The following is a 15,361-nucleotide window of genomic DNA, read 5'->3' on the forward strand; positions in this document are numbered from 1 at the left end:
TTGAGCTCTTTTCAAGACCAGCCGCTGAGCATCTTTCCCCTCGCACAGTTTAAATACTCTCCTGAGTTGTAAAATGAACTTGTCGTCTTTGCCCAGTAATTGCGTTTCTCTTTCTCTCTGCTCCTTTGATCCATTTTGTTCGTTTTCATCCTTCCCATCTGGATACGTAAGTGAGCTCTTGATGATCCACAACCCCTGTACAACCACACGAGAGCATTAGCAAAAGATAATGTTCTGTTTGTCCTTTTTTTTTTTTTTACGGACTACTTTGTTTTGACTGCGAGGATAGATACGAGTGGTTTCAGCGAAGGTTTTTAACAGTTTTACATTATGCTGTTGTCCTGGAACTGCTAATAGTATAAAATGATGTACACGTACAAGGCTGTATCTTTCCTGTGTGTATTGTTTTTTTTTTTCTCTCACTGGTAAAAGAGGCACTAAAAGTCATAATAATTATAAAACATTTGTCCGGTTAAATGAGCCTTGATAAAAGGAAAAGCAGGAACATGGATAATGCAGGAAAATGCTGTTATCTATGCTGCCAGTGGAATACTTACATGTCATATGTAATTCCACTACTAGTAGTTCAACTCTTGTATTTCCCCCTGTTTCCGCAGTGGAATGAAACCATCAAACTCTTCCGCGGGGGCATGCCGCTCCGGCGGCACTGGGCCAACTTCCGCTACTACGACTGCAGCTTCGCGGCATCCGAGGCCGTGGATTACCTGCACGAGCTGCTGCGGCGCAACTACAACTTTGGCCCCGAGGTGACTCGCTACCAGACCCTGCAGCTGCTCAGGAAGTTCTTCAAGGCCCATGTCATTGAAGACATCAAGGGGCGTCACGGGACAGAGGAATTTGAGGACAACGGCCATCTGTACAGGTGCTGTGTCGCTTGAAACGCCTCAAGACGTTGCTGCTGCATCCTCAGCACGCCTAATATTTGCCATTTGTTTTTTCTCTCCAGGTTCCCCATGCTGTCGCCGCTGAAATCTTTCCCAACGAGGCCTCTGTTGAAAGACAGCTGTGACCTGCCCAGACTCATCCGCTGGGATGACTACGAGGAATTGCCTCAGCGGGAAAACTCTGCGCCCCTGAAGTCTGCTGTCATGGTGAGGAAAATAGACAAAGATGTTTTAGCCCCACCTGTGTTTGCCTTGACTCATGCCGCAGGGTTTTCCCCTCGGTTTCTAGGCAGCTTGGGCACCGTTGTTGTGGTGGTGGGGGACTGTGTGAAAATCTGCATTTTCTCACTACAATAATTAGAATATTAATGAAAACACGATACAGGTTGTTGTTTTTCCACAGACAAGTTCTTCACCTTTTCGTGAGTGATAACTTTGGTAAAACAAGACTTGCAGTGAATGGGGTTTAATTGTAATTTTCTCATCCTCCGATAAATCCACCTGACAACCTGAAGGCATTTGGCTTCTATTCAAAATGGGTTTTTTTGGTTCTTTTCTCTCCAGAGTGGAAGAGAAGTCTCAGAATACTTTGGGAACTTTGTCAGGGGGAACAATGTGCCCTGTTTGAAGGGTGTAAGAATATATATATATACATACATATATATGTATGTATATATATATAGATAGATAAAGATATAGATATGAGATAAAGTGTCTACGCCTTTTCAATTTTCTAATGTGAATTTACATTTACAAAATCTTTTGCTAAACGTTTTACAAAGGAAAATTCCAAAGTACGTTTGATGTAATGTAAAACAATGGAAGAGCCCAATAAAAAAAATACTCTGACTAGACATTTCAGTTCAATTCAGACCTCTACTTCAGTTTGTAGCCAGACAGATTTATCAGATGGCTTATATGAGTCTTTTACAGACATAATGGTATCGGTCTTAATGTTTGACAATATTTTTGACAATATAAAAACTTTTTATAAAATACAGAAAATAGGTGCATTTAATTTATTCATTTAATTAACACACTGTTAACAATAACCTTTTTTTCCTCCCCAAAGTTAAATGAATATACAGGCCGTTTTTATTGTCGTTTGACATTGAGTGGGTGTTTTGGGTTTCTGCTCATTGTGTGTCCATTAAAAAATTTACCTTTTCTTTCATTTCTCTTCGGTCAGACTTCAGATCTGTGGAATAAAAGGCACAGTGTGGCGATCGGGGACGTCCACGAATGCAAGCTCATACGCAGGAAGGAGGTTACTCCTAAACAAGTGGACCATGTTTGGAAATCAATGACAGTTGCACAGTACGTAACTTCTTTTTTTTTAATGTGACTTTTTTTCATCACTTGCGCTGTTCAAGCTTTTTTTGCTCATGCTCCCAAACGCTGCCGTTTCAGTTTACAGCGAGTGCTGGGCCTGAAGTCGCTGGACGGCGTGTTAACCCCAACGCACGTGAACGGCAAGCACATTGTCCACAATGTGTTCAGCGTTAACAAGACGGGCATAGTCATACTGGAGAACAAAGCTGGTATGATGCATCGATTCACAAGAACAACATGGTTTCTTTTTGATGCAACTTACAAGAATATTACGACTCACCTGTTTTCTTCTTGCATCTTCAGAGGACATGCCCTATTGGGTCGTATCGGCAATGAAATGCCTCGCCAACTGTGAGTATATATTTTATATGTGCTGACTTTAAACATTAATAATAAAAAAATAAGAATCACTATTTGCTTTGCAGTGGATACAAATGCTTTAAGTACATATTGAAAACGACATTTCTTTGTCATAAAGGTTTGATAACGATATCTTATGTGTATATTTAAATATACACATATTTAAATATGTGTATGTATATATGTGTATATATATATGTGTGTGTATATATATATATATATATATATATATATATATATATATATATATATAAATATATCGGCCGATGTATCAGTATCAGGAATCTGATACTCCCTAATACTGATATCAGCATCGGCCCCCAAAAAACCATATCAGTCGGGCTTTATTTCAGATTCAGTGTGTAGAAAGTGCTATGGTGCTCATTTATATGCATGTATTCAACATTAGATCACTGAGAATAAAACTGCATTCATCTTCTTCATCAGGGCCTAATGGCAATGGAACCAAACAGCCAGTGTATCCGGGTTTCGAGAGAGACGTCCTGAGAACGGTAGCAGATTATTTCCAGAGACTCAAAGAACCCCTGCTGACTTTCCATCTATACGAAGTCTTTGTCAACATTCTTAGTGAGTACTTCTCCCCGCTTGATATTTTCTCACTGCCACAGATGGAATGCTTTGCTGGTGTGTTTGCCCTCAGCCGCAAGACTTTGTCTCTCTCTTCATATCTCTGCAGGTCTGCTGCCAGAAGAGGACAAAGCCACCGAGGCTCTTCAAGTCAGCAGCCTCTTACTGCCGCCGCCCAACCGAAGACGTTTGCAGCTTCTACTGCGTCTTATGGCGCGGGTCTGCCAGAATCCCCACCTGCCACCTCTCAATGACACCATCAGTACCCGCACGCTGGTACAAATTCCAATCAGTTACTCCCTTCATGTCTTTGTGTTTCTTACTTTTAGAACACAATGATATGGTTGCTATTAATGCGGTCTTGATAAAAGCTTCCACTATAAAACAATGTTGTTAAAGAGAGCTCTTTAAGCCATAGTTCCTTGAATAAACTCTTTGGATAAAGAAAAGTAAAGGTCAGCGGGATGCTTAGTTACATTTTCAGGGACTGGAAAAATCTTTCACCCTTTAAAAAAAAAAAATACAACTGCTCACTACTAAACTAAAAAGGAGATGAATGGATTATTTGATGTTAGAGCAGAAGGCTTTGTGTTGGAAACAGTTCTAGTCAGTTATAATATTAGGTTTGAGCAAGACAGCTGGGCCCATTTAGCAACTGGTTTTCTAACGCATGTCTTAACCCACATCTCTTATTGTGCCCTCTTGTCCAGATGCTGCAGATGTTCTCTCACTGCGTCCTGGGCTCAGTGGACGAGATGGACCTGGACGAGCTGCTGGCAACCAAGCTGGTGACCTTCATGACGGAGCACCACCACGCCATCTTCCAAGTGCCCTCCAAGCTGCGTCGCCAAGTCGAAGAGCATCTGTCCCATCTCAAGAGAGTTCAGGTCGGCAGCACACTTTCTTAAATCACGTTATCTGTTTAAAAAAAAAAGAAAAAAGAAAAGAAACGTCACAGCTGCGTGCAGCCATTCTCTGCTGCATCTGTTTCCCTTACACAATCCATTATGTATAAAGCCATGTCTGTGCATCAGCGGTGATGAATATGTGCCAGATTGGTTCCATCATTATGCCAAGTCTTGTACAGTCACTCGTATATTGAGAATAAATTATTAAAAGCCGCCCAAGGTGAACCGATCACAAGTGGACAGTTTTAAAGGGATAGTTCAGTGATTTTGAAGTGGGGTTGTATGAGTTACTTATGCATAGTTAATATGTTACCTTATTGAGATGGTGATCAGCGATGTTGCAGAGGGGACCACCGAAAAACTTATTTTTCGCCACATCTGTTCCGTTGTATGCCAAAGGATGTATTTTTTTCACTGCTTCAGTTTGATCCTCTGATCCGCTGCAGTGATAATACACTTTTCAGCATTTTACAAACATTGATTTATATGTTTTTTGTGGCCACCTCCATAATAATAACATTGACCGACACGTAACGGTTTGTTTTCTCTTTTCTCAAAAGTCTGAAATCTTATTTCAAAGTAGAGCTGCACAAAGCACACGTTTCTGTCGCCACTCTCCCTCTCTCTCTCTCTCACATCGACACGAATACATTGACAAATGGACTCATCTGAATAGTTCAGCTGGCTAAAATTAATATCATTCGGTCTCTGCAAACAGAAATGATGCATTGGCTTCATTTTCATATAGAGCAGGGAAATGAGATCCGATCACAGAAGTGGTCACAGGAGACACAGGTGGAGACTCATTCTAATGCCGGGAGTGAACTGACAAACGTAAAGCTTTCCACTTAAGATCGGATCACTGGAGATTGAGGTAAATACCAGGTTCTGAACGGGGCTCTAGTCTCAGGAGCTGAAGGCTCCACATGTCCTGTCAGTCTTAGTTGTGGGTTTAGTTTCCCATCTGGCGAATTACAGTTTGGAATTTGCTTCTGTGGTAAACTGAGATTTGTGGAGCTGCAACAGGACTGGAGGTGAGCGCAGCATCATTGTGGGTGAATCATGAGAAGAAATTAAATGTACTTTATGGAAATATGGGAGAAAGTAATTACATACATTGTAGTTCTAACATCAATATTATATGAAAATCCGAATCTTGTTTTTTCAACAGTACGGTCACTGCTGCACTGAAGGTCAACGTTGAAAGATCTTGTTTGAATCTGTTGCTATGGGAAACACTGAATGATGGTGACAAGGCCACCATCTGTAGAGTTTATTTTTTCCATTTTAATTCCCAACGCTTCAAGGTCAACCTGCTTATTTTCTACTGTAACCATTTAGTAAGTGCGGCTGCATTTCTTAAAAATAAAAGATAAACAAATTATTTAATGTTGCAATTGATGATTGATACAGTATTTCAGCCAGTTCAACTCTACTTTTAGATCAAAGATGTTTAGTGAATATGACCCCAGAACTTAAAGTAAGACAGGACTAGTCACATCTGAATCTCACACACACACACACACACACACACACACACACACACACACACACAAAAACAACACATTTGGACTTTGCAAACAGTGTTGATGTAGTCTACATATTTATTTGCATATAGAGCAGGGTGGACACGTATTCCACTTGTGATCAGATCACCCAAGACGCAAGTTAATGCAACATACGAACATGATCTGAAGGCTTTGTTGTCTACCTCTGCATATTGATGTGTGCATGCGTTTGGTTTTGGTCAGCACATCTATAAATGTTCTACTCAGTCAGACTGTATTGACGGTCTGTGTTCTACCTTGTTTGGCCCACAAACAAAGACCTAATTATCTCCGAGGGCGACAGAAGGTGCACAGCCTCACACATCCCACGCTGCGAAGGGAATAAAAAAAGCTTTTATCATAATTTAATGCTAAAGATGGGATTTAAAAACTCCTTACCAACCCTGCACATCGCAACACATTATTCACATTTACTAGCCATGGTAATGGTCCCCAATTAAGTGATCTGGGGACCATGTAGGCATAATCAGCCGCCATCTGAGAACGCCACTACAACGAACATTCATTACGTTAGATAAATTTTGCTCACCCTTTTGTCCAAAGCGACTTACAGTAAGTGCATTCAACCATGAAAATGTTACCCAAAAAAGTGCAAGAATCAAGAGAGTACATGACCATTTATCAAACAGGCAAAAAAACAGCTTGCAGTGCTCATTTTCAAATGTTTAATTCAAGGAGTAAGGTGCCGTCTGAACAGGTGAGTTTTCAGACTGTGAGGGAAGCATTCAAATGTAAAACAGTGGTCATACCTCTATAGTTAATGCTGTATCTTTACAGAAGAACGTTTGACCTTAAATTTTATTGTTTGCTCATGATGGACTTTAGCATTAGCAAATGCTGTTCAAAGCAAACTGTTCTAAATTTATTTCCGTTTCCTCCATTCCCCTTGTGTCTTCCATCAGATCAAATATGCAGGCTCCGATACAGACTTCAGTGCATCTCCAGCCTTTTGTAAACAGATCAGAAGGGTGGAGTCCGAGGAGCAGGAGGTGATCGGCACCCAGACGCCCCTGCAGGAGCTGCTGGAGGGTCTGATTGCAGACAAAGAGCTCCCTGCCAAGGACAAGAGGAAAAGGCTAAAACAGGTACGCTCAGGCTATTTAGACAGGATACAATCTCTTTAACAACAAATGAAAGAAAAATCAGAAGAACAGAACACAGTTTTGCGTAACAACCAAAAGAATGGCTTTGGTACACATGTTCTGTACGGTAAAGATGCCTTAACTTCCCTTTTTCAGTTCCAGAGGTCGTACCCAGAAGTCTACCACAATCGATTTCCAACTGAGGAAAGCAAAGCTGCTGTCATACCCGAGAAAACCCCTCGACTCAAGCCTCATCTCATGTTCTTTAACCTCAAGAAACCATCATTCCAGCCTTTTCAGAGGAGTTGGAGTTTCAGGGCGTGATCTGCCACCACTCACGTATCGTCACTTCAGGCCGTCTACAAATCTCAACCTCGGTGTCCTGAGACGAGGAGGACTTTGGCTGAAATGGTGCCCTGGCCACAGTTTCTTAACCACTACGGTTTGTATTAAATAAGTAATTATGAATTTGACTTTGTAGCACTATTAAACTGACGATATTTAAATTGTCAGTTCGCTCAAATTACATAATAGTTATGTGATTTCCCCACTGATTTCTTGTAATGCAGATAGTTTGTTTGAAAAGTAGAACACTTGCAACTATTTTCTAACTTTTAACTACTTACAATTAATGTGGATATGGGGAGCTGACAATTTAAAGGAGATATATTATTCTCGTATTCAGGTTCATAATTTTAATTTGGGTTATTACTGGAAAAGGTTTACATGCTCTAAGGTTGGGGCAGTGTCAGACTATCTGCTAGGCCTACTTGTTTTCAGGAGAGGATCTTTTGAACTTTTCAGACCTTTTACATACACAAAAAAAAAACTATATAACCCACTAGAGGAAAGGGAAAAAAATGAAAAGGCATAATATGTCTCCTTTAAGGACATTTCTGCATTTACACTCATTGTTGCCAGAAAACTTGAACAAAATATAAGAGACTTTCACTTACAGTAAACGAACCACTGATGTTTCTTAAAAATGAACACTTAATAGTTTTTATTAAATTGTGTACTGGTACATTTTTTCTACTGAAATAACACTGTATGTGAGAAAGGTATAATTTACTGTTGAGTGGCCCCGAGAGCTCAACACACGAAAGAATCTCATGCAAAACAGAAACATAAGGAAATTGCAGAATCATCTCTACCAATTTGACAATGCATGCACAGCAGGTATGCAATTAAATTTGCAAATAGCACAAACGACCACACAATAGTTCTTTCAAGTGACACTGAAAACAGATCAACACAGCTGAGACACAGGGACTTGCTTGTCGAATCTCTGTCGTCGCTGTTGAATATGGAGAAAAGTTTTACTTTTAACATTCCGACAATTATATCGCATGATTTAGATATTGAACATCTGAATCATGCGATATTATTCGGATTATCTGCTTGTTTTTGTCTAAATCCTGCTTGTATTTTTGTCATTTTCTCATGTTTTGTCTGTTTTCATGTGTTTTCCTAAGTTGCGTTGTGCTTAGCTCGTGGGCCACTGCACTAAGAAGCAGAATTTAAAGTAGCCAATTTGAATGAAATGCATTTCAAAAGTGTTAATACTTATTAGATGTTTATACTGTAGGTTGTGAAATATTAATGATCAAAGTTCATCATGCTCTTTAAAGATTAATATTGGTACACGTTTTTTTTTATATTGTAGCATGTGAAACTGTACTGCAGTAGCAGTGTTGGCTCTAAATGGCCTTCAACCATTTAATTTCATGAGCTTGACTCATTTCCTGATCACTTTTCATATGTGGAATGCGCGTGAGGCTGAATACACACAAATACGCGTTTGTCGGCGAAACGGCTACTTAACGTCAATGAACATATCAAGGTTTTACTCCGAAAGGGAACATCCGCAACATGTTGCACTAATGAGAAGCTTTAGCTGAGCTTTAGCTGATAATTGCATCTGTAACCACAACACAGATCGTAACAAATGAGGTAAAATCCAACAGATGTCGTCGAAGACTGCTGTAAAAATGTACAACTACATTAGTTTTATAACACTGATATCCTGATACTTAATCACAGAAAAGGGAAGAAAGAAGTAAAAGAGGAACCTGATGTGCTATTATCTGTCACAGCCCTTTCTCTCTTATCCCTTCCTGTACCTTACCTGATTATTATATGTGCACTCTACCCTCATTTCATGTTTTATTCTGTATATAAGAACTATTTTCTTGGTCGGTACAAGTTTCAATGTCTCGGATAATCTTCCACCGTTTTAAATCATGTACTTCAATGTCTTTTTATCTGGTACCGGCTGTTCCATCATGTCAATCAGGTTGTTTTTCACTTAATTTGAAACCTAAAATATATAAATAATATTTTTTTTTAATGATTAAGTGATTTTCATAAATGCTCTTGAACAAATACAACAATGCTGGAATAACTGTTACACTTGAATTGCTGCTTTTTGCTGGAAAAAAAAATCAACAGGATGAAAGTGAATTCATGTTGATGCTCATTCTTGTATAAAAACTAATTTACTGAAAGTGGAAAACGGTCCTCTGTGTTGTTTTTATTATTGTTTCCTGGGTAAAATTGAGTATAAATGGTTCTTCAGTAAACACAACCTAATTAGTCATTACATAAAAAAAAGGACTAAAAGAAACCAATCAGCTTAGAGCAGGGCCTTGACTTGTGCCTTTGAATGACATTTACAGCTTCAATTTTGGAGGTGGTCTGCTCTGTAACAGGTGACATGAAGCTACAGTGAGGTGAAATGACTGGGATGTTTAGTTGCACCGCGGAGGAGAAATGTTTTTGTGTGACGCAGCGGACGAGACGCAGGTCAGCAGCTGACACCTGCTAGATTTCTCAGAGACACGTCGCACATGATAAACACTTTGGCCTGTACACGGTGGTGGAAAGAAAGCTTCCACTTCACTATCCCCACAGCAGCCATCTACCAGTACGATGATTCATAGGTTTGAAGGCGCTATACATTTTCTTTTACGCAGTGGTAGCATCTTTACTATTCATTCTGATGAGAGGTCTATGCTTTTAGAGCACTGAGACGTTGCAGGGGCACATTACTGGAGTCTGTGCTGCTCGCGAGAGTATCCTCAATCACGTTGTTTGTCTCAGTGTCTCCTTGCTTGACGCTTCCAGTTGTTGGAAATTGTCAAACACTTCATGCATTTGCTTTGACATGTTGACGCACTGCGACGGTGAAAAGAGACAAAAGGATAAAAAAAATCACGCTCTTGTGAAGATGCAAAATCTGTGCAAACGTACATATTGAAGGGTATTGTGGATAACTAGTAGTAGGTCGCAGAGGAGCTATGCACCTTTTGGATCGGTGCGTCAACCAAGTTGGTTCAACTCGTATAACTCAGGCCTAAAATAGAGACAAAAAGAAACCTAAATGTTCTGCAACATTAGTATAAAAAGCTCTGAAGTTCTGTGTACCAGTGCAGTGGTGCTTTGAGCTAAAAGCCAATAACCGGTTGGTAAAATGCTTACAATTTCAATGTTAACATGCTGACGTTTAACAGGCATGTTGTCCGTCATCTGTCATTTTGCTTAATACTGAGGCTCATTGGCACCAATTTTGTCCATGAACCAGTGTATTGCCAAAAACGCTGAACTTGATGATGGCACTATATGGAAAGTTTGAGGCTCACCCGGGTTCCGACACTTCATCCTCAGGTGAACGTCGTACCACATTTCACGCAAACCACAGCAAAAGTCGGGGGGATCACCAAAGTCAAATGGGTCTATTTTTATTTACCAAGGGAAAGAAGAAATGCTTTCGGATGCAAATTGGTCGGACCTACGATCAACAAACCCAGTAAGTTCACTTTTTCCTTCTTTCAGAGTAAGTAAACCTTCCAGTCTGTCAAATACCTTTGCAGTGTCAGATCGGGCAGACCTCTCCACACCAGCAGCGGCTTGCTTGTCAATGAAGATGCTCCAGCAGCGCTCCAACAACGTCGCAGACAAATGGTCGTGACCGGGCTTGACCTGTCTCATGACTGATGGAAATCTGCCTGAGCAGGAGGGGGGCCGAGCATTATCCTGTCTGGAGCGAATTGTGAAAAGCTATTTGTGTGGGCGACTGGGTGAGATCCAGAGCATCCTTGCAAAAACTCAATGTGTAAATGCACGCTCAGAGTTCACATCTGGCTGGACTGTGCACACCCTTCTTGTTGCTTAGACCCATTTGCCCTGTGATACAGTTTACTGCGATCTAGTTTCCAACCAGATCATTCCAGCCTGACCAGGAGGCATCTGAGGGCGAACTGGAGGTTGAGGGGACCAGTCGGTGACTCCAAGGCCAAACTTTTTAAATAGCTACCGGATGGCTATATCTATAATGTGTAGCTACCACGTCATAGTAGCAGATCTTAGTGTCAGTGTTAGGAGCGCACTAATGGCTCTCTAAAAGTCATCATTGGTAATTAGTGGAAAATCTGAAAGACCATGTGAAATGATTACAAAACTCTAATGAGCGGCGGTGTGGAGGGGTCTGTGCTCATCATGCCTCAAGTACTGTATCATTGGTGCATTACTATTCCAGCCTGTGTTACAGTAGACGGTCCAGTCGGCGTTCCACTCGTGAGTGATTGGGACCGACCGATGTCTCAGCGGGGGGAGTGGAGGAGAGGGAATTAACTCTTAACCCATGGTCCTCTTTAGCCTTTTGTAAACCACGGGGGCAGAACCTGACCCGAATACGAAGCAGCCACTTTGCTCTAACGCGTCGCGATCGTATATAGCCGGCGGTAGGATCTCTCTTGCAAATCCACTAAAACGTACTTGAGAGATTCATTTTCCGTGCCGCTCACTTGCAGATTCCGTGCGCATCCAAGCTGTTGGTTCTTTTCTTCCCATGGACTCTGGAAAATGTCCGGACCCAGTTGTCCGAGTCTGACTCACAAAACGGCGGGAGACTCTTTTTTTTTTTTGGAACCTTCAGGCGAGGCGCGGCGCATGGGAACTCGCTCCCTGTGTAGCTTCCGGAGATTTCCCCGCCGTACTTCTCACATTGGCTCGCTCATGTCACCTGGGGGCCGGCGGGGGAAGTCCTTTGGCGTTTCTCGCACACAGCCCCTCCGGAAAAAAGTTCGGGAGAAATGGGCGGACTCCGGTGACAGTGTCTGAAAGCAGCTTCTGTCTTGAGTTCAGAGCGATTTGTGTGAACATTTTCCCTCTCTGATGCAAAACACGGCCGTTTCACTCGACTCCGGGAGGAAACCAGACCCGAATGTTAACACGTCACATTCTTTCTCGTCGGTTTCGAGGCCGCCGAGGTCGTGCATGCAGCAGCATTTTCTGCCATTGTGTGTTAGCGAGCGCTCTCCACTCGGGGAAAGCCCACGCTGTTTCCCTAATGCTTTTGCTGGGAACAGACATCTAGCTGCGGTAATTGGTTTTTTCACTCTGGAAGGGGTTTTTGCAGAGCTGCGTGTGTCGCGTGACCACAGCGACCTGAGAGAAACGCAACGCGGGGGGGGGGGATAATATCCGCCTGTATGTGTGATGTTTTCCCACCATCGAGTGCAGAAGTTTTTAAAATGAAATATTGGTTGCCAGCTTTCCTTGCACTGCCAACACTTATTTGCTGGATTCCTTTTGACTGCTGCTCCTAGTTTATAGTTGGTTTCTGCCAGCGGCCAATACATGATATCCCTTATTACATTAAATCAAGAGGGGGGAAAAAAAAAATATGATTTTCATATTTACATGCCGACTAATAACCCAACATTAGTCATAATTACTAGAGCTCAAACATTCACAGCGTGACATTCACCTGCTCTGCAGAGAGGCAGCACAGTAGACGACTAAAAACTCAAGAAAGTTACGAACTCTCGCACACGCAGCTTCAAGAAGATTTTTTTATTTTTTTTTAATGCAGAAAGGTAGGAATGTGTACATTTCAGGCAATGCATTGACGCGTTGCATCTTAACGAATCATTTCAAAGGTTAAATGCAGCAAACGCTTCGATGGGTGGCCGACCTTTTCCAGTCCGCAGCGGCTGAACCCGAACCTGTTGTCGTGGTGTGATTTTGACGGTGTGAAGACAAAGAACACGGGCTGACAGAACCATGAGATGAGACGAAGTCTTGCTCCCCTGTCCTCCCTGATTGTATTTCTATAATGGAGGCGGAAAATCATTGCGTTCGTGTTGGAAGGATAGTGAAAAGGAATAATTCATGGAGCGGATGCTTATTCAGGGAGACGGGAACCGCGGCTGTCTTAAGCAGAAGCATTTATCATAAGAGCTCAAGATATGTCAAGGAGATTTCTGGTTCGTTTACACAGGTCAACAGGGGGGTCAGTGTGTGGCGGCCCAAGACAAACTGCCTGTTCTCGGCCCCTGTAGTGTTTTTAGTTCAGGGTAATGTCGTCACCTCCCCGCGACTATGACACCTCCAGAGAGAGACTCCAGCTGCTCGATGATCGTGGTGGCTTGCCACAGACAGAAGGAGGATAGACACAATTCCGCGACAGACGGGACTCATTATCTTTACGCAGCCCTACTGAGAAACAAACCATATCAGGGACATGTCTACATCAATCCCAGGAGTGCAAGTGTTCCTCAGTGGGCAGAGCTGCTCTTGAGGCTGAGATCGCCTTAACATCAAGAGTTCCTCTGTTGTTGGAGCCGCAGACCCAAATGGCCAAGAAGGAACGCGCTGACGCCTGTTTAATTCATGCTCATGTATTAATGCCTTTGGAAGTAGTCCGCTTAAACCTAGGGACCATAGTTCTACTTTGGCTCAGCCTCCGCCCGTCTCTTTGCTCCCACTGAGGTGGTGCAGCTCAGAAGGGGTTAATGCATAAAACAGCCACCAAAGAGCAGCTGGCAGCGGTCACAGAACGTGGGAGGTGATCCGCCGGCACCGGGCGCTGTGTGACTCCGGCCAGGCTCAAGACGGAGCGGAGGCGCGTCCATTATGCGCCTCCACGATCGCCCGGTTATCTGCAAACACATGGACAGAAACGACACGTCTACACGAGTGAGTCCTCGTGTCCTGCGTCCTGGCCCCATGACACATTTCTTATTTCCTCTCTGTCTAAAATGAACCGTGTTGTTCATTTGTGGCGCGCGGCGACGTGTTTGATCAGAATTCCTGCTGCTTCCGCCTTCACAATGTACCCGACGGAGAGCAGAATTACACGGCTCTTAGCCGCCACAGAACATTTTGTCACATGTTTAACGAGACCACGGTCACGGACTAGTAGTTCTGTGATGCTGTATTTGAAATAGTTGTCCATCGATTAGGCGTCGCGCTTCTAGAGAATTGCCAGAGTCATCATCAACGGTTCACATTACCCACAATGCAGCTCAACTGCCGACAATTCGGTCGGATGAATCTATGTAAATTTGTGCGTATGTACGTAGATTTCAGTCTGGACAAAAGCAATGGACTCAAATGCTCTTATTAGAAATAGGTTTTTGTCAGAAACAATACAGCGAATAACTATCATAATACTAACCACTGTATGACCTGACAAGAGAAACCAAATGTCCCTCGTGTAACTTCATCTCAGTTGGGGACCTGAGGACACAGCGGCTGTTTCTCCCTCCAACTGAGTCTGATACATAACTCGGGTGAATTTTTCTTTTATCCTACTTTATTCGCGGCCATCTTTGTAGGAGGCCCCTTATTGACGGTACAGGGCGGCATGGCGACAGAGTGCTTCCTCCGATCTGGGAACCAACACTGCCCTTTCCTTTGGCCTCCCTCGGCCCGCCGTGACAGTGAGGGAGGCGAGGATTGTTGTGTTGTGCATCGACGTGGCCGAAGAACTCCCTCTGTAGGAGCGGAGGCCTCAACGAGACATTTCAGAGGAAGGACAGGAAGTTGAAAAAAAACCATAAAGATTTCTTCAAGGAAATGCCACAGAGTTTAATATAATGATGTCATAGTAGCATGGAGACAATCAAAAGCATTTTCCCTCATATCATCCAGATGTGGGCCGTAGCTGTTTTTTAACGTGTTGCATTTCAAGCACAGAAAGGTTAAACAGACAATGAAATAATCTTCATTTTTTTTTTAATAATTATCCTATTCTGGTGAATCGTTCGATTTCTCCGCTGAATTAACACAAGCAATAAGGTTGAAACGACACAACAGGACTACTTCAATAAAACACACAGAGCACTGAGAAGCTGTACAGGCACATCGTCTAGGTGAAAAGTGAAACATTGCTGGTGTTTCAGCAAAACAAAGCGTCGGAAAAAATGTATCGACATTATTTTATTCGCCGCAGGATTAAAGGGAGACGCTTTGGGAACGCTGCCGGGCCAATTTAAAGCGTAGAAAATGTGTTTGTTCATATGTACGCAGCAGAAAAGGTAAAAGACAATCCCGAGGGGTCAACATCCGTCGCAGGGCCAACAGGCAGAGACAAGCGAGCATTCATATTCACTCTCACGCCTACGGTCAATTTGGATTCTCCCAATTTTGAATAGGATAGAAAACAAGTGACGCCATACAACACGAGTCCACGGCCGATAAATGACTCGTCCTCATTATTTGGACTCTCAATGCATCTAAAAAAAAGAGATCCCTTCTCCAGATACATGTCGAGTACATGTACTTAATGATGACGCTGTGATTTGTGGGCCGTGGTATAAAGTGTCACAAAA

General features: G+C 42.5%; 1 protein-coding gene across 1 annotated transcript in view; it reads left to right on the forward strand.

Annotated features, from left to right (window-relative positions):
- depdc1b (DEP domain containing 1B) overlaps positions 1–9,258 on the forward strand; it is an 11,375-nt gene extending 2,117 nt beyond the window's left edge. The window contains exons 2-11 of the mRNA XM_035637911.2: positions 618–883; positions 968–1,112; positions 2,095–2,222; positions 2,316–2,446; positions 2,541–2,588; positions 3,045–3,185; positions 3,295–3,461; positions 3,896–4,072; positions 6,564–6,746; positions 6,900–9,258. Of these exons, the coding sequence (XP_035493804.1) occupies positions 618–883; positions 968–1,112; positions 2,095–2,222; positions 2,316–2,446; positions 2,541–2,588; positions 3,045–3,185; positions 3,295–3,461; positions 3,896–4,072; positions 6,564–6,746; positions 6,900–7,067 (1,554 nt within the window). The 3' untranslated portion in view covers positions 7,068–9,258. The remainder of the gene's footprint in view (positions 1–617; positions 884–967; positions 1,113–2,094; positions 2,223–2,315; positions 2,447–2,540; positions 2,589–3,044; positions 3,186–3,294; positions 3,462–3,895; positions 4,073–6,563; positions 6,747–6,899) is intronic.
- Positions 9,259–15,361: the final 6,103 nt, after the last annotated feature.

This window comes from Scophthalmus maximus, chromosome 1 (assembly GCF_022379125.1).
Source record: "Scophthalmus maximus strain ysfricsl-2021 chromosome 1, ASM2237912v1, whole genome shotgun sequence".
Classification (NCBI taxonomy): Eukaryota; Metazoa; Chordata; class Actinopteri; order Pleuronectiformes; family Scophthalmidae; genus Scophthalmus; species Scophthalmus maximus.